Source organism: Medicago sativa, chromosome 3, assembly GCF_051527215.1.
Source record: "Medicago sativa cultivar Bolivia chromosome 3, Bolivia_mono, whole genome shotgun sequence".
Classification (NCBI taxonomy): Eukaryota; Viridiplantae; Streptophyta; class Magnoliopsida; order Fabales; family Fabaceae; genus Medicago; species Medicago sativa.
Window position 1 is genome coordinate 80,147,820 of NC_140751.1, and position 25,008 is coordinate 80,172,827.

Below are 25,008 nucleotides of genomic sequence, written 5' to 3' on the forward strand. Positions count from 1 at the left end.
ACCTGATTTTTTTATCCAAAGAAGTAACATCATAATAAAAACAACAAAAAGTTGCAGATAAGAATATAAAAAAGTTGAGTTACTAAAATATAAATTTTAAATAAAATACAATATTAAATTTGAAAAAAAATGGATAGTTAGAAAAATAAAATGTTTGATTGTCGGAAATTTAGAAATTGAGAGAAGCAATATCGATATGGTGTGAAAAATATTGACAAACAATGTTTGGGTTAAAAGACAATTTTTTTAAAAAAATAAATTAACTCTAAAATTTAAAAAAAAATGGATAGTTAGAAACATAAAATGTTTGAATGTAGGATATTTACAAATTGAGAGAAGCATCGTCAAAATAAAATAAAATTGAGAGAAGCAGTATCAATATCGTGTGAAAAATATTGAGGATTGTAAGCAATATTTATAGCAAAAGAGAGCAGATTGACAATCACAATCAAAGGAATTTGGTAATTATTTCCATTGATTGAAATTAGTAATTAGGAGTAGTATTGTAAATGAAAAAAACGAAATAATCCCACCAAAAATGGTGTCAATTGTCATTACATTGATTGCTTACTAAATGACTTTAAAAATCTTGTACCAAAAAAAAAATGACTTTAAAAATCTTGTACCAAAAACAACTTTAAAAAAAGAAAAGTAATTTTTTTTTGACAAAAAAAAAAGTAATAAAACATGGTGATCCACAACATATCATAATCTATATCTACAAAAAAAAAACCTATCATAATTTATAGATTAAAATCACAGCAAATTAAAGTGAGAAGTTACCCACTTCTAAAAAAAGGTGAGGAATTTGTTTTAAAAAAAGGTGAGAAATTATTCTATAAAAAAAGTGAGAAATAAAGTGATGATTTTTCGTGATGATGGTAACAATGTAATATAATTTTTTTTTTAACGTGGAAATTAAAATGGTAGGCCAATTAAAGTGAGATTTGAATAAGAGTGTATACAAAATTATAGAATATTCCTTTTTAGTCATTTCAATTTTTAAAAATTAAATAAATTAAACAAATAAAAAAGCATTAAATGAGAAGTGAAATGTAAAGACGTGTACTTTTTGATTTGAGGGAAGGGAAATGTTTATAATAAAGATGACATGAATTAATTTTAATAATTTTTTTCTGCAACAGAGGTGTTAGGCGATATGTACTATTAGGAAATTAGGAAATAAGCACTATATGCGTAACATACTCCTATAAAATTCTGTTAAGGAAATAACAATAATCCTTTTTTTTTCATTATTTCCGTAAAATACTGTTAATTTTTTCCGTAAAATTCTGATCACTTTTGGTTGAAATCATGTGCATTAAATACTCTTATAAAATAGAGATAACATTTTAGGATAATTCATCAAATTATGATTGTACTTTCTATTATAAACTTTTTCATATTTATTGTAAACATAAAAGAAAACATTGGTGCATTAACAACAATTTCAAATTCTGACTTTTTGCACAACATTTTCGGTTACCTAATTTGGATTCTAATTTTGTTTGTTTTTTTTTACTATTATAAACTCCACCATACCTTACATGTGCATGAGAATAACATTAAATGTACATGAGAAATAACATTAAATGTGCCTTTCACCAATAGGTTGCCACGTGTACTTTAAAAAAAAATAGCGCAAATATATATAATAGAGATAGCTTTGTCAAAATCATTTTTGATAGTTGATTCATTTTTTTAACAAATAATTTTCATTATCATAAAAAAACACAACAATTTCTGCTTTTATTAAAAAATCTCTAAAAATCAATGTTTTTATAATCCGTAATAATCGTAAGTTGTTGCTTATGAAAAGTGATTAAGCAAAGTAAAACCTACTTCCGTTCTGCCCTACATAGGAAATATGCAAAAGTCAAAATTATCCACCTTGCATAGTTGCTTTTAACTTTGAATCGCTTGGTCCGTGGAGGACATAGACGGTAATTAAACACCCCTCGTGTTCATTCCGCTTCACATCGGAGAAGAAGAAATCGACGACGGTAACGTAACAACAACCTACCATGGCTTTACAGATGGCACCTGCCTCCTCCAAGGTTCTCATCCTCGTTGGAGCCGGTATTCTTCTCTTATTTTTCGTTTTTGCTTAATAATAAAGCTTTCAAGTGTATCCTCGTTGGTTTTGAATTATTGTGTTTTGTTTTGTTTTGTTGCAATTTCAGGTTTGGCTAGTTCTGTTGTTATGAATGGTGGCCAATTGTCTGATGTCATTGACAAGCTTAAGGATGTGCTTAAGTTAGTTGATGATCAGGTTAAGATTTCAACCTCCGGATATGACACCGCTGTTATTGCCGCTCAGGTATTTTCAAAATTCTACATTCATTTTGGTTCCTAAATGTGTTGGCCCTGAATGTATCGAAATCACAAAAACATCGTTGGGTATATTGTTTGTTTGTAATTCGGTGCACCAAACTGATTAACTAACTAACTTAAAGATGCATTTAAGAAGCAAACCAATTAATGAAAAACACATCTAAGGATCAAACGGACTAATGAAAGACACACTCGACGATGAATTCAGGGACTATAGTGATAGTGTCTGACACATTCAACGATGAAACTGGCTGTTTATTTATATTATTTCAGTGTATATCATATTACCACTAGGAATAATATTTCGGGTAGCATATATAGTTTATTTGTGAAGTTTCAATTTGATGATTGCGGGTGAAATTGTATGTTAGTAAGTCCACAGATATGGTTACAAAGGTGTATTGAAGTAGGAACTAGAAGAATGTAGAGAGTTTGAACCATGGGGAGTCTTGATGAGAATATGGGAGGGCAGGAAAAGATCCAGGTAGTTAGATGATCAGGAAAATTACCTCCTTTTAGCATGGCAGGGAAGGACCCAGATGATTAGTGGATGGATAAAGAAACAAAGGAGAAGAGGGCAGGAAGAGTTTGGAGTGATGCAAGTATAAATCAGGTCACTGAAATTGCTTAGGATATTTATTCTGTTTGGTAGCGAGAGTGAGCGGGGAAGAGAGTTTCTACTGTTTTTGTCCAAACCTACTACTCTTCTTATATTGATATAATACTGTTTTTTCTAGAATACTTTCAGAACTAATCCAATATTATTCAAATAATTCTTGTTCAGTTCTATCATTTTATAATATTTGTTGTTGATAGTAATTAGTAAAGATATTTCTTCACAATGAACTTGTTGGTTTTCATGCTGCAAATGTCTATTTAACTTCAGGTTCGGCAACTAGCACAAGAAATTGCGGAGTTGTCCTTATCTAGGTCTAAGACCATCTATAATGACAATTCTTCTAGAGGTATGTAGATCCATCACAACTTCTTCTACAAACTTGTGCTGTGCATATTTTTTTTTTTTTTTTCCTTTCTTTCTTCTGATGGTATATTAAACATTGAGTTGAGCTGTAATAATTGGCCTATGTTAACATTTGGGCGCAGGGGGTCTTGCTTCTTATGTATTACCTACTGCTGCAATAGGAGCTGCTGGATATTGTTACATGCGGTGGAGGGTGAGACTATAACCCAGCTTCTTTTCTTCACAAATGCAGTTATGTATGAACCAGAATATGATGTGAGATGTAACAATGTTTAACGCATACAATCTTACCACTATTGTGCAGAATTGGTCATTTTCTGATGTAATGTTTGCGACAAAGAAGAATATGACTAATGCTGTTGCAACTGTGTCAAAGCAACTAGAGAATGTACATGAAACATTAGCAGTAAGTAGCTTTTATTGGTTGTTGACATCGTTTTTTTTTTTTTTTAATAACTATTTGAGCATCTTTTCTGAGTGTTGCTGATCATTTTGTTTATTTACTTTGCAGTCAACGAAAAAGCATATAATAAAGAGGTTGGATGGTCTTGGCTTGGAGGTGGAAAAGCAGAATGAGATAAGCAAACAAATTGCAGAAGACGTAAGCGAAGTTAATTTTCCATTAGTCTAGTTAAAGACATCAAAGTAATTCACATCAACAATGTGGTCTAGAGTTTAAATCTTGTTGCCTGTTATTCTAAATAAAAGATAATTTATCAATTAGCATAAGGTGGAGAGGGTCTGTGCAATATCCATGCTTCAAGCCCAAGGGCTTGTTTGAGAGGGCGTGCTAGATAGAAAATCAATTTTCTTCTTTCACTTAGGATTTTGGGTTAGTTTTTTCACGATACAATGATTTCTTCAATCTACAATCCTTATTACCACTTTTCCCTTGATCAACTAACCTTGATTTTTGTGGGCTCTCCATATACATCTCTTTTTGCATAGGATCATAAAGAATGACATGCTTGACATCCAATAATAGCTAGATAGTAGATACAAAAGAGATTAACAATCAAACAGATGCGAGATTAGCAGCCAGGGAAAAATTGTGTCAGAATACTCAACAGCTTAGCACCGAAACAAGCTTTTAGGCAAGCCACAGAATTATCATGGTTGACCTTTGTGATGTAAACACTTCGACAAAAGCTTGTTTGCTAGTATGTTGGTTCAATCCAACTGCGACCCTACACAGGCCTCACCACAGCATGATGTTGACCCACTATCACAATTCCTCTCCTAGCACTACCTAAGAAAGTTGCCTTTCTAGGAATCTAGCCCACATTGCCTTAATGTTAGCCTACATCCAACATCACTATCCTATCACTTTCTTGTAGTAGTCTGTGCCTTAATAAGAATTGAATTCATGACCTTTGACTGGTAATGACTTATAAGATAGTAGCTATTCTCCAACATATTCAATCAATAATGTTCTACCCTTTGTTCGTGTTTCAGTGTGTCAAATACCACTCTTAAAAAAGTTCAAGCTGGTAGTTGAAGTCCAATAATGATTTTAAATTTCTAGCATATCCTGTCAAGGATGAGCTTTGGGACTTGAACTGTTGACAATGCATAAATGAATTTACCTCATGTTCAAATTTAATTACGAAGAATGTAAGTGTTAATGATCGAATTGAACTCTTTACACCCGCATTTGATGTCCCAGACCGTCTCTTTCAATATCTCAAAAGCTTGCAGTTGATGTCCCAAGAAGGTTTTGCATTTCGTTTGCATGCTTGACCCAGGATAGGTAACCTTGGAGCACTCCCATGGTAAACATGCTTCTTTAAGTGCAAATTGCTGTGGCAACTCAAACTTAAAAACTCTCTGAAAAGAAAACTATATGATAATTAATCATCAAAAAGTCATGTGGTAAACTAAATGTTTTCATATGATGGCCTACTTGTAGACATAGCAAAGGCAAACACCCTAAGAATTGTTCCTATTTTAAGAGGGAATATGATAATTCAAAATTAGAAATATGTCCTAAATACTAAATAACAATAAAATAATCCCAAGCCCTAATTATGAAATTTAAAACCTATAAAAAAAAGTAATTTCATAATAAAATAATATACCAATTTACATCATATTCCTCGGGAGAATCTCCTCCAGAGAGTCAAGGAAAATTCAAATGGAGTTGAATCCTGTGAGTGAAGTAAAGATCATACTGAACTATGAATACCAAATTGATGTGGAATGGAGAGGTACTCCCTCAATAAGCGTATCCTTTTGGCGTGCAGTGCTCCGTTGCTTCTTTGACTCAAACTCAGATACTCATTGAATAGAAAGTACTATTGTAATCAATCATTCGGAAGCTGTCTAAATGATTAAACTGAAGGCTTTTTTTTATGGATCTAATATAAAGCTAACCCCCTAATAGGTCCTATTTTAAGCTTGAAACCCCTAAAAACTAAATAACTAAAATAAAACAAAATAAAAAACCCTTATTATGCATCAAAATTCTATGTAATAAAGTAAATAACCTAATCTACTTAAATGATACTACCTCCGTCCCTAATTATAGGACCCTTTTGCTAAAATCACGGGAATTAAGAAATTGGATATTTATATTAAAGTTGTTTGTAATTACTATTGTTTTTACAATTTTATCCTTAAGAGAGAGAATTAGTTTATGTTTTCCATATGCTATTTATTGGTGATTGAAGAAAAAGATGTATAATAAATAGGGGCATGTATGTAAAGAAATAATTAATGTAGTTGGAAATAGCAAAGGGGTCTTATAAAAAGGGACTCAAAAAATTCTCAAAAGGGTCTTATAATTAGGGACGGAGGTAGTATTATTAAACGTCATACAGAGCTTTGCAGCTCTGACTTCGATTGGGTCCCCCCATTAGTGGACAGTGGGATTGGTCCTCCGAACAGTCGGTCCTTGGGCGGGATACCGTGTTTCCAAAAGAAATGGTATTATTAAACTTGAACTTTATTTGGTCCTTAATAATGGAGTATGTTTTGTGAAACTAAATTTGCAGTTTGCTTAATGCTAGGTGCCTTGGCAAAATGAATTTTTACACTGTTCATCACGCAAGTTTAAAATTTTCATACAGGTGAAGGAACTGAAGGCATTCCTTTCTCAGATTGGGTGTGATGTTGATCTTATAAATCAAATGATGTCTGAGCTGGTAAATTGCAGAATTTGCTTGTTGCTCTTTTCTGCTGTCTTTAACCTCTAGCCAAATTGAATAATCACCTTTTTTATGTTCTAACTTGAATCAATCACTTTACTTGACAGGAAGAAAAGCTCAAGCTTGTTGAAGGCAATCAGGTTAGAACTTATAAGTTTAACTTTGCAGACATGGGTTATATGTTCTAGCACTTGTTTTTCAAATTTATTATATATTTACTAATTATTTCCCTGATTTTTTTTGTTGTAAATATCATGCAGGACATTACAAATTCAGGTATCTGGTATCTATGCAAATTTATTGAAGACATTAACAATGGGCCAAATGGTGGAGTTTACAAGGTTAGATGTTTAAGCTTTGTGTGTATTTTCCTCCACTCATCTAGTTGTGTATAAGTAGTAACTATGTGTATAAGTAGTCACTAAAGGATTTTGTTTATTTTTTAGAAAGGTTTTCTTATTTAAGACTATTCTAAATGCAACTACTAATTACTAGTTCATAATATTCATGCTCAAATTCATTTACTGTGAATTATATTGCTCTGCATTATCATGGAAACTTCTGAGTTTTCTTATGCAAATTTTGAACAGGGACTTGCAGAACTTACAAGGGCACTTGAGGAAAAAGCCCCCAAGGTTTTGTCTACTCTGTTTATTGCCTTTCAATTAAGTGGTTCTCGAACTCCTAGCCCCTGTGGCAGGGGCGGAGGCACATACACCATTGTGTGGGCACATGCCTACACTATATTTTGAGAAATTTCTTAGTACTATATGTATATATGTTGGTATTTGACCAAGTGGCCTACACTCATCTATCATCCAATAGATATGTTTGAAGCTTATCAAATTTTCAATCAAATATTTGATTTTGTCTCACTTGTAGTTGGCTCATATAGTCATATCCATAATTAAAATAAAATTTCTCTAAAAGAAACACAAACACTGCAATACAAACAACAAACCTCGTTCACTCACTTGTAGTTTACACCATTGTTGATCTTTTAAGGGTTAAACTCTCAAGGGTTAAACTCTCAATTGTAAATTTTAATTTTATCTTTTCAATCTTATAATTTATCTATTAATATAATAAGAGTGAACATATATTATTAGTTTGTTGAACTTAAATTTATATTAACGGTGAAACTTAACTCATTTAGTCCAGTAGACTTGCAAATTAGAGTTTGCCGGAAAGAAAAAAATATTGTTTGCTTCGATTCAGTGTGATGTACACCCTTCGTAGCTAAAGTGTGTGAAATTACAACTAGTTTTCCTTGTAAATTTTTTACTTCAGTGTGATGTATATTTATGTTTTAAACAAAATGTACTATACATAGTGGTGCCTCCACTATTTAAAATTTCTGGCTACGCCGCTGCCCTGTGGTTTTTTTAGAAATGTTTTCTTATTTAAGACTATTCTTTATGCAACTACTAATAACTAGTTTATCATGTTCATGTTGAAATTCATTTACTGTGAATAATATTGCTCTAGATTATCATGGAAACTTACGATTGTTCTTATGCAAATACTGAGCCTTGTTTTTATGGGTATTTCAACAGAGACTTGAAGAACTTACGATGGCACCTGAGGAGAAAGCCCCTAAGGTTTTGTATACTATGTCTAATGTCACTATCATTTAAGTTGTTCTCGAACTTGTAGCCAGCGGTGACTTATTTCAAGTATGTGTTTCAGGGGCTGCAATTCATTGCTGAAACGCCAGAAACCATTGAGAGCTCACCCATAATAACAAAGAAATTTGGTCTCAACTTTTCAGACGAGAAACAATCTGTTACTAAATCAAGAGTACACAGGGCATATCCTGTTGGCATTTCTGTGAGCAGGGGCATTACTGATTTGGTTTGATTAGCCTTCTTTAAATTACAGCTGATCAGCCTGCATGATCAATGGATTCAGTGACAGTACTTTTTTTACGGACAACCAAAAAATCGCAGGCACAAAAGGGAGAACCATCATCTCCATGTTAATGAATTTGTGTCTCTTGTATATGCATTTTTGAGACTGAATTATACTTGATTCTTTGTAAACTTTATTGTCAAGTATTTTTCACATGGATTTGTATTTTTCCTTCGGATACTTGTCGGATGTAATCATGCCAATTCAGTATCTTATAAGTCTCTGTATGCCAAATTTAATTTAAGTATTTTAGCAACGTTTGGAACTATAAATGAGCTAGGGGGAATAGAATTGATGAAAAACTGAGGCATACCTTAGTTATAATCTTCAAAGAAGAATTTAAATCTTCTGATTCAAACAAACATATGGTGAATTCAGTTTCTGAATTAATTCAATATTTGGTGTGTGATACAAACATTTGGTGTAATATTAATGTTAATCATTCTTTTAAAAAAAAGTAGAAAATGCTAACTTGTATCCGAAGCATTTTCTTGAAAATTGTACATTCAATGTTTTAAAAGTTTAAATATTTCATTTCAATACACAAGTTAGCATGACTCAAAAAAGTATTAGTGTTAGTCATGTCAATTTATTAATGCCAACATAAAAAAAAAAAAAAAAAAGAGAATATACTCAGTTGAGATTGAAAGAGATATAATTCAAAGCTATGTACCTATACATATTTAATTTTTTAAAAGACAAAATATATTTAACTGATAAAATTACACTATTTTCCTAAGACAAAAAGTATTAAAAGCGATCATTTTTTATTTCTTTTTTATTTTAATTTTTTTGTTTTGTTTTGTTTGGGTTTTAAGCACAGTGTAACTAGAGTGGTGTCTCCTACAAAGAGCTTAACCCAGCAAAACAAAACACAAAACACACACTCGTGCGCATAATCTTAACAAGAAGGATGAGTTTCATCGACGACGGCGGCATCGACTTAGACCCTTCCGATTTCGGCACATCAGTCCCCTTAAAAAAAGTCCCAAACGGCGACGTTTTCCAAGCCTCCCGCGCCGGCGACCTCGACCGTCTCCGTTACCTTCTTGAATGCGGCGTTAACGTCAACGCACGTGACCAATGGGACTCCACCGCTCTCTACTACGCTTGTCTCGCCGGTCACCTCGATGCCGCTCGTATGCTTCTCGAAAACGGCGCTATTTGCTCCGAACACACGTTTGACGGTGACCGGTGTCATTACTCTGCTCTTAATTTGAAGGTTAGGAAGCTTCTTAAAGCTTTTGAAGCTCGTCCTCCTCCTTTGAATCCGTTGCAGAGTTCTCTTCGTGATACTTTCTTTGCTTGTCCCGCCAATTCGCATTCCCGTGGATTTCAGTTTCCTGGTAAGAATTTGATTCTACCTTTTGGATTAATTGGTTTATGAGAATGTTAAGGTGTGGAAGCTTTTTCTAATTAAGGAGATTTTTTTTTTTTTTGTTGATTTAGGAGCTTTTGTTGCAATTTTTATTAAGATTAGAATAATGATGCACATGAAGTTAAATATGCGCCTACGAGAGTTTCAGTTTTTGTGTGATAAATTTTTGATTCCTAAGTTATGAAAATGTGCATTTTTATAAGTATATTATTCATAGATGATTATGGAGGATATATATGAGAGAGCTTATGAGAAAGTTGGAGCTTTAGAAACTCACTTTAATTTAGGACATTCAAAATATGTTATGTTTCTCAATGATAAATTAAACAGGGAGGATTTTATAAGGAAATCATTAATGCATGGGACATTTTGTAAAGGGTCTTATATTTACGGACAAATAATTGTTTGTAAAGGGTCTTATGATTAGGGATGGAGGGTGTAGAAAGTTGAAGGAGGATACAATGAAGGGCTTAGTTGTTGTCAGTGGTCACATAATATACTTGAGAATTGAAATGACTGATTGGCCGGCTTAGCTGCCTAAATGTTACACAGACTGTTGCTAGGGATTATTCTGAGCAGAACAGAATTAAAACCAGCGGACACGACACATTAACACAACACAAGTGCATAATAGTTGAGAAACTCTTTCACTTTTTCTCTCCATTTCAAAAACTACAGTAGCGTCGGCATAAGTTTAGCTTCATAGTTGGCGTGCTTAATCTTCCCCTGCTTGGAGGACAATGTCTTTTGCCTGCAAAACAAGACATGAGGGGTGGGGTACTGTTTGTGCAATGGTAAGGTGAGATTTTAACTGTTTGATAAATCCGCTGCAGTGTGAAATATGATTAGATTATTAAAAGATATTTGATAGGATAAAGCCTACTAGTTTTTCATAGTTTAACAAAAATTCAGCTTGCATCAATGTTTTCAACGACAGAATGCGGTTCATGACAGCAAGCTAAAAACCCACCAAAACAATATGGTAGACGGCATTGCAGCCTATGATGAAAGCATTGGCTGCTATAAAGTATACCAGAAACCTGAATACTGTAATAAAATAAAAAACTAATAACATATGTCAAGAACATGTAACAAATCGAAGTTGCACCACACATATCGTCTCACTAGGTTTTGGGTGGGTTTTGTTTTATTTCTCCTAAAAGGGATTGCTTCATTGCTTAAGTGGAGGCTCTCCTAGATCACTAATGTTGGTCAATTTTATTGATTAGACAAGCGTGCCTGACGAGTCTTACCACGGTCGTGCCAAATATGGCTGGTGCCTAATTAGGAATGAAACTCCCAGAAAAGGAAAAGATATGGGTATGAGGAACATCACAAGGGATAAAAGGGTTTCCTTGGGAAGAGTGCTCCACCTCAAATAGGAACCTGATATCAGATATCTAATGCTAATTTGAAGAGAAACACCCGACAATATATCTGAATTCTCTGAATACTGTTTTACTGAATTCTCAACTCTGTTGTAAATTACATACATAATTACTTATTTTAGACACAAATGTATCTAATGAATGACTCTACACTGACTTTTTAACTAATTTTGATTATTTAAATCCCTTATTATAGTATTGAACTTTTCTAGACACGACTGATTAATAAAATACATGAGACAATGACTCTTGAGTAGGTAAAATACCTAATATTCTTACACAACAAGGAATTAGGATTCAACTACTAAAACCATCAAATGATAAAACAAGGCTCGCTTATTCTTCATTAAGTCTCTCTCTCTCACTCTCTCTCTCTCTCTCTCTCTCTCTCTCTCACATGTGAGATGGGGATGTCATTGTTTGTGTAACAATTCTTTTTCCAAATAATAATGTTGTATTTATACATGGTCTGGGACTCAACATTTATTATATTTGAATAGGTATTTCATCCACTCAAGGGTTCAGTTCCAACTACTTTCCCCCAGATGTGGTTTTTACTGTACAAGGAAGACCCATTGAAGCTCACAGGGTCATATTAAGTGCAAGGTCGCCATTTTTCAAGAAAAAGTTTGAGACTGATTGGAAAGAGCGCGGTGAAGTAAGATTTGCACGGGAAAAGCTGTCATATCCTGCACTTTGTAGCCTTATACATTTCTTTTATTCAGACAGATTAGAGATTGCTGTGGATGATATGGAGAATCTTGTGAGAATTTGCAAAGTATGCAAATGTGAATCTCTGCAGAAAATTCTTGAGAAAGAACTAATTCATCAAAAATATGCAGACTATAAAGCTTTGACAGATATAGACAATTCTCAGAAGCGGTTTATTTTACAGGGCATATCCCTTCCTGAAGAAGACAGGCTTCCTGCAGCCTTGCGTAGAATCCTTCTGACTGCCCTTTCAAATTCCACTTATGAGAATGGTCAAGATAATGGAATCGATGAATTGGTATCTAGGATGGATGCCATGCAGATGGCTAAACCTCTAAATGATCTTGCTGATGTTTGCGTTAGAGTTGATAAAAAGAGTTTCCGCTGCCATAAAGTTATTCTAGCATCGAGATCAGAATATTTCAAAGCAAGACTCTCACGTATGAAGGATTTCCATGAAGGGAAAGATGAATTATATATTGACTTCCTTCCTTGTCTTGAAGAACACGACATGAGTGTGGAAGCATTTGAGAAAATGATTGAATATATGTAAGTCTCTTTCCTTGACTGTGGAATTTTGAAATTGAAAATATCGGAGGGATTTAGTATGCCAATAATTACCACGGTAACTTAAGATCATCTTGTGAATCAGTACCCGTGACTGTATTATTATTCTATAAATTTGGAGTTACCTGATTTATAGTTAAATGATTTGCAATGTAGATATTCTTTCTTACGTAAGATGATTTGCAATGGAGAAAATCTTCACCTATTTTTTGTTTTTCAATCTGGAATATGTAACAAGCTGACCAAACGCAACCAATTTGCTAAAGATTTTAAGTACTTATTCTTGTGTTCCAATTTGCTAAAGATTGAATAAAATACTACAACAATCCAATTGCCTTAGTTTTATGCATGTTTGTTTTTGTACCAGGTCATATTTGTGTTGTTATATGTTAGTTTCTGTAGCATGTTCTTGTGATCGTGCCTTCTGCTTGAAGTTTATGAGAAAATACAAGTGTATTTGTACATTAATTTTCTGCTGCAAGTATGTTTTTTATTGTGAAATTTATCCTGTATTTCTTTGTTGGTTCAGGTACACCGATCGTTTGCAGGAAATAAATCCAGATCAGGTTTTTATACATCCATTAAGATTTCTTTTAAAAGTGGTTTGTCCTTTTATTGTCTAATTTTCAAAATATTTTTTAAACAGGCTGAGGAAATGTTTGATATTGCTTCTAGATACTTGATGTTTCCTCTTAAGCGTGCGGTGGCTGATGTCTTGGTGCCACACCTAGAAATGGCATCACCTGAAGAGCTTTGCCATTGGTTAATGCTAGCAGACATGTACGTTTCTTTTCTGCCAATCTCTCTTTCTTCATCTTACATTGATGGCTTCAATTATTGTTGTTTCTTTATTATGATTATATAATACATTTTGATACTAGTGCTTTACCTTTTCATTTCCACTTATTTTAGACCTCCCTATGTTACTACTTACTAGAGCTTGTTTAATAAGCGCTGCCCCAGTAGTTACTTATTAAAGGTTTTATCGGGATGGTTGCTGAAATGTATTCTGGTGTAATGATAATTGACCTAAACCAAAATTGAAATATTTACCAATGATCTACAATTAAGATGCACAATCAGTTGAATGAAAAGAAAAAAAAAAAAAAAAAGGAGGATTATAGCTAATATAAGAAAGATCGTCAGTGTCATTTATAGATTATTTATGACTGCACATGTTTTAGGAAGAATATCACTACTGGAATGAATTCTCCTTAATTCATCTACCACGGCTCAAAATGACCTTAGGGTTATGTTGGAAGAGGAAAACGTGCTTTGTTCACTAATTTACTGACTCCTAACTTGCCTAACTGCTGAGTATTGTAGCCTGTCGTGGTGAATTACATATGTTATGTTTTTTTTTTGTTCATTCATAATAATTGATCTTTGTTCTCATTATTTTATGAAATACCATTGTTGGAAGTATATTAAGGTTGAATAATGAAGCTGCACCAGATCATATCTTGTTTAATCTGTATTTCTATTGATTATTTGTTCATTTCCAGGTATGGTGTTTTGAAGATTCGGGAATTCTGTCTAGATACCATTGCTTGTAATTTTGAATTATTTGCCGATACAAAAGAATTCCGGGCAATGCTGTTGACTTTACCGCCACCATCTGGAGACTCATCTCTTCGTACAACTGTCCCGAGCATGCCTGGGTCTTCCCTAAATAATGATCAAGGAAATCTTCTCGATGATTTACGTGATAAATGGCTTGAAATTGAAGCCGCCGAGCTTGACGAGAGAGATGAAAGTGCTTTACAATTTGACAAGCGCCTAGAGATGCTTATGGTTGTTGCAGAGCATGAAAAGTCATCAGGTGATGCCGAATCAGAAGTTGTTAATGATGTCACACCCTTGACTTTCTCTCCAATCACCGCTGTAATTTCAGGCGAACAAACTGTAATTTCAGGCGAACAAAAAGAACCGTAGATTTCTGAACACTGTTTTTTGGAATGTATAGATTTTTAAGATCATTGCAGCCGTAGTTTATAGAGAGCAGATGCTAAGTTAGGTTGCTTGGAGTGCTTAAGTTGGGTTTTAGTAACTGAAGTTGCTCGAGCATTCATTGATTTTTTGAGTTCTATCTATATTATTATTACACGGAAGTTTGACATTTTGATTGCGTACTCGATTGTGTTTGTTCTAACTAGCTTGTTACAATTTAAGCTCGTGAAAAATGCTCTTTAAAATAGCTAGAGAATACCACCTCCGTCCTTAGTTGTTTTATCAATATGCTCCTTAGTTATTCTGTCAAACTAAAAGGACCAAACGTGGTATTTGACACAAAAGTAAATTGATACAAATTGATATGATTAATGAACCGTCTCCTTCCTCATTTGATAATTTAGTAGATGGGGACCTCCGCTTTCTCTATGTTTATATGCTTTTCCATCTTTTGTATAAATTAAGAAACTAGTTTTCTAACTTCAATCTCCACGCAATTTAAATTAAGGATTGAGTAACTTTTGTATATTACTATATTTTTTTCACAAGTGTTCGGTATATTTTTGCTTTATCAATAGTGTTTGCTATATTTGTTCACACTTCACATCTATTTTGCTTTTTCAGTAGTACGTTATATATAGTAAAGAGTAATTTAATTAGAGATTTCAATTGGTCGATCCTTTTAGAAAATTTTGCGCTTGCAAATTGAACTATGCGTCGACATTCTCTAATTAACTGTACAATTATAAAGACTGTGTCATATGTTTTTATGATGATATGTAAGCTTTTCACTTATTAAAAAAAAAAACTGTTCACCTTTAGAAAAAAACTTTTATCAGGTGACATGGTATGCTTTATACAATGGATGGATGATATAAAGTTACGAGCATATATATTCTACGGTAACAGCGTAGTAGGGACCGTTTAACTTTGCAATCTAATCAAGAGATTGAGTTTAAATTCATTTGGGGTAAAGATAATTTTGATTAATTTTTTTGACAAAATAGTTGGGATAGTTTTTTTAGCGTAAATGTCTCTATTCCTTATATTAAAATAGTTCGTTTCCGTCTAGAAGTCATAACACAACTGTCAAATGTCAAAATTGCAACGCCAGACGTTTAGTTCGTTTCCGTCTAGAAGTCATAACTCAACTATCAAATGCCGAAATTGCAACGCCGAACGTCGAGATCTAGGTTCGAACTCAGGACCTCACAGTTATGTGTGAGTTTAATTCCAGTGGATTAACAGTTCATCTAAGACAAAAGACAAACTGAATCCCATGAACTTAGTATGTATTTTTATACTTTAGACATGAAATTAGCTTCCAACATATTCACTTGTAGGACAACTTACTGTTCTCAAATTAAATAACCTAATAATCATGGACGATATTCCTCAGATAAATAATAATAATAATAATAATAATAATAATAATAATAATAATAATAATAATAATAATAATAATAATAATAATAATAATAATAATACTATTTCACGCCTCAAAACTCTCCACTTAGATTGTGTTCATTTCATGACCCGTACACATATCATTGACTTTCTCTTTTCCTTTCCCATTCTAGAGGAATTGCTGGCAAATGATCTATTTATTATAGAGGAAGTGCTAGTAAATCATCCATTTAACCTTACTTATAATAAAGCTGTTCCAATAAAAGCAGACAACATCAAATGCTTGCCCAATTTGGTGACAGCCAAGCTTTATGATAACGAACCTATTCCTCTCTTCTTACTTTCCAGTGCAGTCAGTCTCAGTATAAAGATGGTAAGTACGAGTTTGTTTCATTTTACTTTTACAAAACAAATCACAATATGATCATTGATTTCTAATGTTTACTTGTCTTTTTAATTCATTCATGCAGACATGGACCCACTATGTCCAAGTCCCCATTTTTTACAATCTAACTCAAATGGAGCTATTCTCTAACTTAGAGGGTAAAAATTGGCCTAAGAAGTGAAGGTGGATGCTAGAAATGCTTCAACACACTCCCAAGCTTCAACATCTTATCATTTATGAAACTATAAATATCCCATCTAAAGTTGCTTACCTGTCTAGAAATATACTGACATGGCATGCAATTGGATGACAGAAAAGTTGCTGATGATGTGTCAAATTATCATGTTTGCCTATTTATATGCATGTCAGGAATATGTTTAACTGTTTAAATTATCAACCTTATATTCATGTGAGCTCCCAGTAATGTATGTGCTTAATGCTAAAGAGATGGAAATTGATAGCAGCTAAGATATGGGTGGAGAATGTGAATAATAATGCTAATGCTAATTAATATTTCTCTGATATTATTATCAAATCAAGAACACACATTTATGCATCTACTTTTAAGGGCAGATGTTGATGTGTATGAAGCATGACCATAGACACAAACATCAGAGACAACATCAAGTATTACCAGCTCTAGGCCTCTTGAGATTATTCACTCTGATGTATGGGGACCAGCCCCTGTTAGGTCATTAGATGGTTACTTATACTATCTAATATTTGTTGATCACTTCTCAAAATATATTTGGCTTTTTCCTATGAAAAATAAATCTGATGTCTCCACTATATTTCCTCAATTTAAAAATGTTGTTGAGAAATATTTTAACTTGCCTATTATTTCCCTTTACTCAGATAATGGAGGAGAATTCATAAAACTAAAATCTTACCTGTCCTCCAATGGTATATCACACTACACCACACCACCTCACACACCTGAACTTAATTCCTCTGCCCTGCTAGAGCATTATTACATCATGCAAACCTACCATCTCAATTTTGGTCATTTGCTTTTAGTACAGCAGCCTATCTAATCAATAGGTTGCCCACACCAACACTCAATATGAAAACACCCTATCTTATCCTTCACAACCAAACATATAACATCACTCACCTACACTCCTTTGGTTGCTTATGTTTTCCATGGTTACGACCATACAATAGCAACAAACTCCAGCCTAAATCTCAACCGTGTATCTTTGTCGGTTACTCACCCTCCCAATATGCCTATCGCTGCTTGGATCCCATAACAAACAAAATATATACATCCCGTCATGTGGTCTTCTACGACAACTATTTTCCCTACCTATCCATAATAAAACCGACACCTATTCACAAATCAATACCAAGCATCGACCCACATCCACCACACATCCTCCTACCTCCACTTACAACTAATACTTCACAAACCGTGACCACCACTACCTCTACATCCGTTGCAAATCCTCAAGAGGCAACCTTGCACTCAAGTTCTTCATCAGGTAATAATCCACCCACTACATCTTCTACTTTAAACCAACCTATGATTCAGCCTAACCCCATTGCAGGTACTAATGATCGCAATCGTGTGGTCACTAGATCCCAAAACAACATATTCAAACCAAAGAAACTTTTCCATGCTTCTGTTCATCCATTACCTGAAAACCTTGAACCATCTAATATCCGACAAGCCATGAAACATTCTCATTGGAGACAAGCTGTTTCTGAGGAGTTCGATGCCTTAATTCGAAATGGTGCATGGACACTTGTGCCACCGCCATCACATCAAAATATTGTTGATTGCAAATGGTTATTTCGCATCAAAAGAAACTCTGATGGCTCTATATCTAGATACAAAGCACGCCTAGTGGCTAAGGGTTTCACTCAATGTCTGGGTGTTGACTTCAAAGAGACCTTTGCTCCGGTGGTTCGGCCTCAAACCATAAAACTAGTTCTCACCATAGCCTTGGGGAAAGGGTGGCGTATGCACCAACTTGATGTTAACAATGCGTTCCTCCAAGGATTACTCAAAGAAGATGTTTACATGAGTCAACCTCCGGGACTAAAAGATAAACAATATCCGAATCATGTTTGCAAGCTTCATAAAGCTATCTATGGTCTTCGGCAAGCACCTCGTGCATGGCATGATGCCCTTAAAGCCTTTATCACATCACGTGGCTTTACTACAAGCAAAAGTGACCCCTCTTTGTTCATATACTAGTATTTGCCCCGTGCAACGCACGGGCAAAAAGTGGTATATTGTAGTGCGTTGAATTGTTGACACTTAACACGATAACAAAATATATAAAACACATTGACATACATATATATTTGAATATATAGTTATCTTGTAATTAATAAATAAAACGAATACCACATCCACCACACCATTTTAGTTCGGTACCACATTAATGTCTTTTAATCATCAAATGAATCCAACAATGGCTCAAAACAATTATATAGATAAATATAAGAAAAAAGTAATCAAAACAGGCCCTTGTAGACAATGCATTTGCTACCCCTTCATAGCTCCAAAATTATCTGCAAAATAAATGAAAGATACTAATTACCCATAAGAATAGTTGTTTCTCTAATATTACTACTGATTCAAATAACACTACGCGGAAGATGATTCCTTAAGCCTTCCGTGTTCCTTGGGGTGATATTTTTGAAATTATCCTAATGAATGGGTAAACAAAAATCATGGCATTTAGCGAAAAAAAATTGTAGCTGATTGGTCCTTTAAGTTAATTTGGTTTTCTCTAACATGTAAGTCCTATAAGATGTATGGTGAGGATACATGTCACATCATACATATAACCATCACATCATCATTTTTGTAACGTTTGGTTAACATAATGACTAAATTGAAAACGTTTACAAACTTAAAAGACTTATGACCAAAATAACTTAAAAACCAATATGTTACAAACCTTAAATTTAAAGGACCCATGACGTAATTTAACCTAAAATACATATAAAACTTATAATAAATAGACAAATAAATCAAATACCTATATCCTATAGGTGTTTGAGAAAGACAAAGTTTTCCGCTTAAATCAAATACCTATGCCTCCCATGTTTGAAAAATATAAAACTTGAACTTAAATTAAACACTTATAGCCTCCCGTATTTGAGAAACTTAATCAAATACCTATTAATATTTCATGTTTATGGTTTAAAGTGATTCTGCATCTGGCAAATAATGTTGCTTAAATATATTTGTAAAAGAAGAATATTAATGAATATTAAAACATATCCAATATATTGATTACAAATATTAATAACAATATCTTTACAACAAAAAAATGTTAATAACAATAGTTAATAGCTAAATCAAATTCTTTTAAATAAGGGTCACTAAATTTTGGAAAAGCTATATAATACACTTTGGAAAAGCTTTATAATAAGATTTATAACAATAGTTAAATAATCTGCATCTATTTTCGGTGCTGATGTTTCCAATCTGAATGATCCTTTCATTGTTAATGCTACTTTCAGCTCCTTTGAATGTGAATGCTCCTCCAAACAATCAGAAAATTATAGTAGAATATGTTAAGCATGATACTCCTCCAAACAATATGCAAATTATAGTAGACCATGTTAAGTACGATTTCGAAATGACCCTTCAAAAAATGAAGAAGTACTATTCTGAAATGACAAAAGTAGTCCTCAAAATACTTAGTTCAATCTGAAAATTATGGTGCTCAAAATCAATGGTATAAGTAGTCCTCAAAATACAAAATAAGTGGTCAAAAAATCTTAACTAAACAACAACAAAGTCTTAAAAATAACAGTAAAGTATCAAAATGATAAAAAACAGTTTTAACTTGGGAATTTCTTAAGTAATAACTTCTTCTAAAAGAACTGTGGATCAAATTGTTTAGAGCCTTAGTTGCCCATGTATATGTTGTCGATGTCAACTACATCTTAAAACATGGGCATTAGATCTTTTAAAATAACTACAAAACCACGTATTATTTTTCAACACTTTTAGTCGATTTTTCAGCACACATTTTATTGCAATCAAAATATGAAACTACAGTTTGATCCAGAACAAAGTATCTAAGAATGGTTGAAATGATTGCATAATTAAGAACTAAAAATTGCATTATTTCTTGTGAAAGGTCTTATCTCATCCGGATGTGGGACTCTATAGCATGTCTCCACATTAAAATTTCCTTCTCCTCACTTTGCAGCATACAATATTTGTCATAAAATTTCATTAGAAATTAGATTATTACCTTACAGACATGACAACCTTCCATGATATACAACCTTGAGAAATTGCTTCTAACCATAATCATCAATCATTACAAACGTGGCCAACTCGAGCCACGACAACCAGACTAACTGTCAAAATCAGGAGCCTAAAATTGAACAACAGCAAGAGCAACCTTCATACGAAACGGAGCTAAAGCACCAAGGACCTGTCGTGGAACCGATACAGAATGTTACCTTGCAGGATGCAAGTAATCTTACTTTATCACACAACCAATCACAAGATGAATCTCTCCAACGGCAAACTTTACCTGTTTCTCATCAACAATCTCAAACAAATGAAGTTCTCAAATCTGAAAAAGATCCCGTTTTTAACAACGAGGCAATCAAAACAAATAATCCCAATGAACAATCTTAGTATGCAAAGCTGCAGCAGATGAGTAATCAACAAGCCACAATCAATGAACAACCGAGTAGCCAAGTCAATCCTAGTAAACAGGTACCATCTGGCTTTTTGCTCCCTATATTGATTCCCCAACTTCCCAAGGACAGGGCAATGCAACTTCAAACTTTATTTAACAAATTGAAGATGGGTTTCTCAAACCAGTTTCACTATCATGTCCTTTTTCCCTCTATGCCGTGCTAAACTACTAAAGTTTGTTGGGCAAGGCTTTTTCATATTACTAAAAGTTTTTGGTTTTGTCAATTTTGTTGTCATTTGTTATAGAGAGAGATGAAATACCCAAAGAACATTTTGTACGGCTTATGTAAGGGATTGTGGGGGATCAGATGCTTAGGATAGCATTAGCAAAAGTGCAACAACAGGTAGGTAGAATAGATGTTTTTTCTTAAGGTGGTTAGAGATAGATTTCAACATTATGCTAAGAACCGTCCTTTTTCTTGCAGACAAAAAACCAATACAGGTTCTTCTGGACAGCAGCCCCCTGTAAGGATGCCAACTGTTACTTCCAGTGGAACAAAATTTAACGATCCCCATGCATTAGCACAACTGCATCAGAGAAGTATGAATGCTGCTGCAGACCATTCTCATAATGCTTCTTCAGCTATCCACGTGAAGAGTGAGCCAGCCAACCTATTCAACTATGGACATCAGTGCTAAAAAACCTCAAGAACATGTTGGAGGCAGTGGTGGTAACTACAGCCATTTTTCTGGGACAACCACTAGTTCATCATCATCTTTCAGACCACAACCTCATCCTCATGATTCACACGAGGCAAATTCCACATCAGAGCATTGGTCTAAATCACTTAGGTGCATAACATCAGAGTTCTTTCAATGATCCTAAGAGAATGCAAAAGGTGGATCTGTGTTGACTGTGGTAAATAATACATCATCACACCAAACTTCAAATTCTTGGCAAACATCAGCAGAACAAAATTCGGGCTTGTTTTCATCTACTTCATATGTAAAAAAGGAACTAATGACCTTTGTATTGAGCAGCAACGTAGTTATAATTTATCTAAGTTGCATGGGTTGCCTTCTGTTAATTCTGGTCAAAATGAACAGGGTAGTGGTATCAATCAAGGCACTGTAAAGGACGAGTTTTCAAGAGGTTCTTTAGCATCCACTAGCATGGCACATGCAACATCTGCTAGCTTGCTTGCGCCAAATTCTGCTTCCCGTTTTGCATCTCAACCAGATCCAACTGTCCAATAAACCACTCAAACACTCTATCCTTCGGTCCATCCATCCTTGTCAGTTCTACATCATCAGCTGCAAATGCATTTACATCGAAGCATGAGCTTATTTACATATTCCAATGGAATGAAAGCATGGCATGAGCAATAAAAGCATTACATATATATAACCAATCCATCTGAATTTGATTTTGCTGAAGTTAGAAGACACTGTAGCAAGGACCAAGCTGGTAACTTGATGCTTAATTTTTTGCAATTGCCTTTGAAAATGCATTCCTCAATTTCCTTTACACTTATCAGACCATCACGGAGGGAGGACTATCCGGCCGTTTACCTTACACGACTTGAAAAACCAGTCCCATACCTGCAAAATAACGATTCTTTTCTAGTTAGAAAAATTCGTAGAAAATGCTTATTTAAGTCATGTTACCATCACCTGCACAGGTTTATATTGCTGAATTTTCCACTTCATGCTTCTGGATTGCTGTAGGGTGTGTTTCGAGTTTTGTGAACTATCTCTCCTATTTTTCAAATTATGATCATTTCCTTCCAAGTTTTTTCCTCTCAAGTGCATGCTTCGCATTTTTACAGTATACTGCCTGGCTGTCACAAGTACTACTTGAAATTAGTGACCAATGTTCGCCGCGGAAAACAAACTTACGTAATATGAGGAGTATTAGCAAAAACATATCAACACTACAATCTTGAATACTAGTCCAAACCTCTTTGTTATGTTGTCAAAGGCCAACAATTGATGGGTCAGATTGAGTTAGAACATATGAAGCATATAATCATACATAGTTTGCAATTGCAAGTCTAAAGAATTTGAAAGAAGTTACAACCTTGCTACACAATAATATGTCCAAACAACATGTGCAGTCCATAGTCCAATGATAACAGCTGAATTTCCAACAACTATAATGGCAAATGCAATTGGACCTATCAATGCACCTGCCAAGAGGAATCACCTTATAATGAATGAATGTTTACATTTATGATGCATTCAACATTAATAATAATCATGAGCTTTTATTTATGTATTTATGTAATTATGTATTATAGACAATTTTTTTTTTTTTTTGAAAGAATGTATTATAGACTATATAAGCATCAATATGATTCTTTATAAAATCATGTATAATTAAAAAATCAAGGGTGGAATCAACAATTTAAAATATTTTCAAACATTAATTTTTAAATATCTTTCCTATTTTATTTTCTAAAGCACTCCCTTACACACATTTTATATGTGTTTTAGTCTAACAACAAGAACATGAAAATAAAAATACAAGTGTGATAAGCAGAAAAGAAAAAATGAACCTTTGATGATGCCAAGTATTAAGAGCAAGAAGAAAAATGGGAGGAAAGAAATAAAGCCCCACAATTTGGTCATTAAACCTGCAGATGAATCCATGATAACAGACAACTAACTATAAATAGGCTTGTTTTTCTTTGTCTCTCAAGCTTTTATTATTATTATTTAAGAAAACCGAACAAGTGAAAACCAATTGAGAATTTGTAGAATTGTATCAACAACAACAAACAAAATTTCCAATTAAGTAGTACTAGTATCTATTCAATTCATATATTCATACTACTATATATACTATTATTTCTTTTTAAAAAATTAAGAATTTCCTTCCATTTTATTAAATAAACAAGTTATGTGAGGAGAAAAGTATTAAACAATAAAAATTTCTTCTTAACTTAAAATATTTATTGTAAAAGTTCGAAATTATTGTTCACATGAATATTTTTGAAAGAGAAGGGGTTCGTGGCAGTATGTGAATGAAGTCACGTGTTGATGTGTAAGTGTGATGTGTTAATCATACATCTTCGTACTCATGACCAAAAATTATTTTAATGGTCAAGATAAAGATGAGGGTTAAATATGTTTTTGACCCCTATAAATATACCAACTTTTTGTCTTAGTCCCTGTAAAATTTTTCTTCAACTTTTAGTCCTTATAAAATTTTCAATCACTACTTTTGGTCCCTATTTTTAAGTTTATTTTAGTATTTTTTAATGAAATTGTGCAGATATGTGTAGAATAATGTAAAAATATTTTACAAAAAAAAAATAGAATTTTTTAACAAAACATATATTTAATATGAATTTTTAACCGTAAAAAATATAAAAATTCATATTAAATTCATGTTTTGTTAAAAAATTCTAAATTTTTTTGGTAGAGATTCTTATAATATTATGAATTTTTCTGCAAAATTTTATTCAAAAATATGAATTCTACATATGAGTTTACTTTAAAGGAGGGACCAAAAGTGAAGATGGAAAATTTTTGAGGGACTAAAAGTTGAAGGGAAATTTTAAAGGGACTAAAACGAAAAGTTGGTGTATTTATAGAGACCAAAAACATATTTAACCCTAAAGATAACTATGGTAAAACCGTAAAAGTGTTGTCCAACTCACTTATCGAAAGCTAACTTAGAATCATCAAGAGCATCCATAACAGTAGGATACTAACAGAGACTCATTTAATGGATTCTACATGTAAATTACTTTTGTATAATAAAAGTTTAATAAGAACATCATAAATTATTTTTGTACTCCATCTGTTTCAAAACACATGTCGTAATTTTACAATGTGCGTTATTCAGATAACTTATTTTGACCATCTTTTTTAACTAATATATAAAGAGAAGTGTTATTTGAACAACCTTTACTTGACAACTTATGGGGACAACCAAAATTTGTAAAGAAATAATAGGTATTTGCATGAAAATCAAAGCAATAGAGAGATAAAGTAAAAAATAATGTGAGTATGAGAGAGAAAGTTGTAGCAAAAGTTGTCACAAAATGGATGTTCAAATATCATTTCTCATATATAAAGGGTTTTGCTAGAAGCCACCCATGAAGGTGTCTTTTAACAACCCACACCTCAAAGTGAGATTATCCACTTTTTAGTTATAAACTTGCTAAAAGACACCTTCATAAATATTAGTTGGTGTCTTTTAACAAATGTCTATAGAATA

The 25,008-nt window shown here is 33.3% G+C and overlaps 3 protein-coding genes and 1 pseudogene across 3 annotated transcripts; 3 read left to right on the plus strand and 1 right to left on the minus strand.

The window, feature by feature from the left end:
* The first annotated feature begins 1,936 nt into the window (after nt 1–1,936).
* Nucleotides 1,937–8,629, plus strand: LOC146940689 (golgin family A protein (DUF1664)). The gene is made up of 12 exons (XM_085754423.1): nt 1,937–2,079; nt 2,184–2,320; nt 3,221–3,299; nt 3,439–3,509; nt 3,621–3,722; nt 3,828–3,917; nt 6,385–6,459; nt 6,570–6,602; nt 6,723–6,803; nt 7,053–7,097; nt 8,019–8,063; nt 8,152–8,629. Exons 1-12 carry the CDS (start codon nt 2,025–2,027, stop codon nt 8,320–8,322), a joined length of 984 nt encoding a protein of 327 aa, XP_085610549.1. The 5' UTR covers nt 1,937–2,024; the 3' UTR covers nt 8,323–8,629.
* A 618-nt stretch (nt 8,630–9,247) lies between these two features.
* LOC146940690 (ankyrin repeat family protein) lies at nt 9,248–14,536 on the plus strand. The gene is made up of 5 exons (XM_085754422.1): nt 9,248–9,719; nt 11,640–12,399; nt 12,947–12,983; nt 13,064–13,197; nt 13,923–14,536. Exons 1-5 carry the CDS (start codon nt 9,287–9,289, stop codon nt 14,350–14,352), a joined length of 1,794 nt encoding a protein of 597 aa, XP_085610548.1. The 5' UTR covers nt 9,248–9,286; the 3' UTR covers nt 14,353–14,536.
* Nucleotides 14,537–21,081: 6,545 nt separating this feature from the next.
* LOC146940691 (uncharacterized) lies at nt 21,082–22,075 on the plus strand (annotated as a pseudogene).
* A 101-nt stretch (nt 22,076–22,176) lies between these two features.
* Nucleotides 22,177–23,590, minus strand: LOC146940692 (uncharacterized). Its single transcript, XM_085754393.1, has 4 exons — nt 23,339–23,590; nt 22,861–22,969; nt 22,455–22,617; nt 22,177–22,382 (listed from the first exon to the last, which is right to left on the minus strand). Exons 1-4 carry the CDS (start codon nt 23,430–23,432, stop codon nt 22,323–22,325), a joined length of 426 nt encoding a protein of 141 aa, XP_085610519.1. The 5' UTR covers nt 23,433–23,590; the 3' UTR covers nt 22,177–22,322.
* Between the last annotated feature and the right edge of the window lie 1,418 nt (nt 23,591–25,008).

Coding starts and splice junctions, on each gene's coding strand:
- LOC146940692 (XM_085754393.1), bottom strand. CDS start 23,432: ATGGATTCATCTGCAGGTTTAATGACCAAATTGTGGGGCTTTATTTCT. Junction 22,970..23,338: donor AATACTTGGCATCATCAAAG/GTTCATTTTTTC, acceptor TCCTCTTGGCAG/GTGCATTGATAGGTCCAATT. Junction 22,618..22,860: donor ACATATTATTGTGTAGCAAG/GTTGTAACTTCT, acceptor TGTGACAGCCAG/GCAGTATACTGTAAAAATGC.
- LOC146940690 (XM_085754422.1), top strand. CDS start 9,287: ATGAGTTTCATCGACGACGGCGGCATCGACTTAGACCCTTCCGATTTC. Junction 9,720..11,639: donor CCGTGGATTTCAGTTTCCTG/GTAAGAATTTGA, acceptor ATATTTGAATAG/GTATTTCATCCACTCAAGGG. Junction 12,984..13,063: donor AGGAAATAAATCCAGATCAG/GTTTTTATACAT, acceptor TTTTTTAAACAG/GCTGAGGAAATGTTTGATAT.
- LOC146940689 (XM_085754423.1), top strand. CDS start 2,025: ATGGCTTTACAGATGGCACCTGCCTCCTCCAAGGTTCTCATCCTCGTT. Junction 3,723..3,827: donor ATGTACATGAAACATTAGCA/GTAAGTAGCTTT, acceptor TTTACTTTGCAG/TCAACGAAAAAGCATATAAT. Junction 8,064..8,151: donor CTGAGGAGAAAGCCCCTAAG/GTTTTGTATACT, acceptor TATGTGTTTCAG/GGGCTGCAATTCATTGCTGA.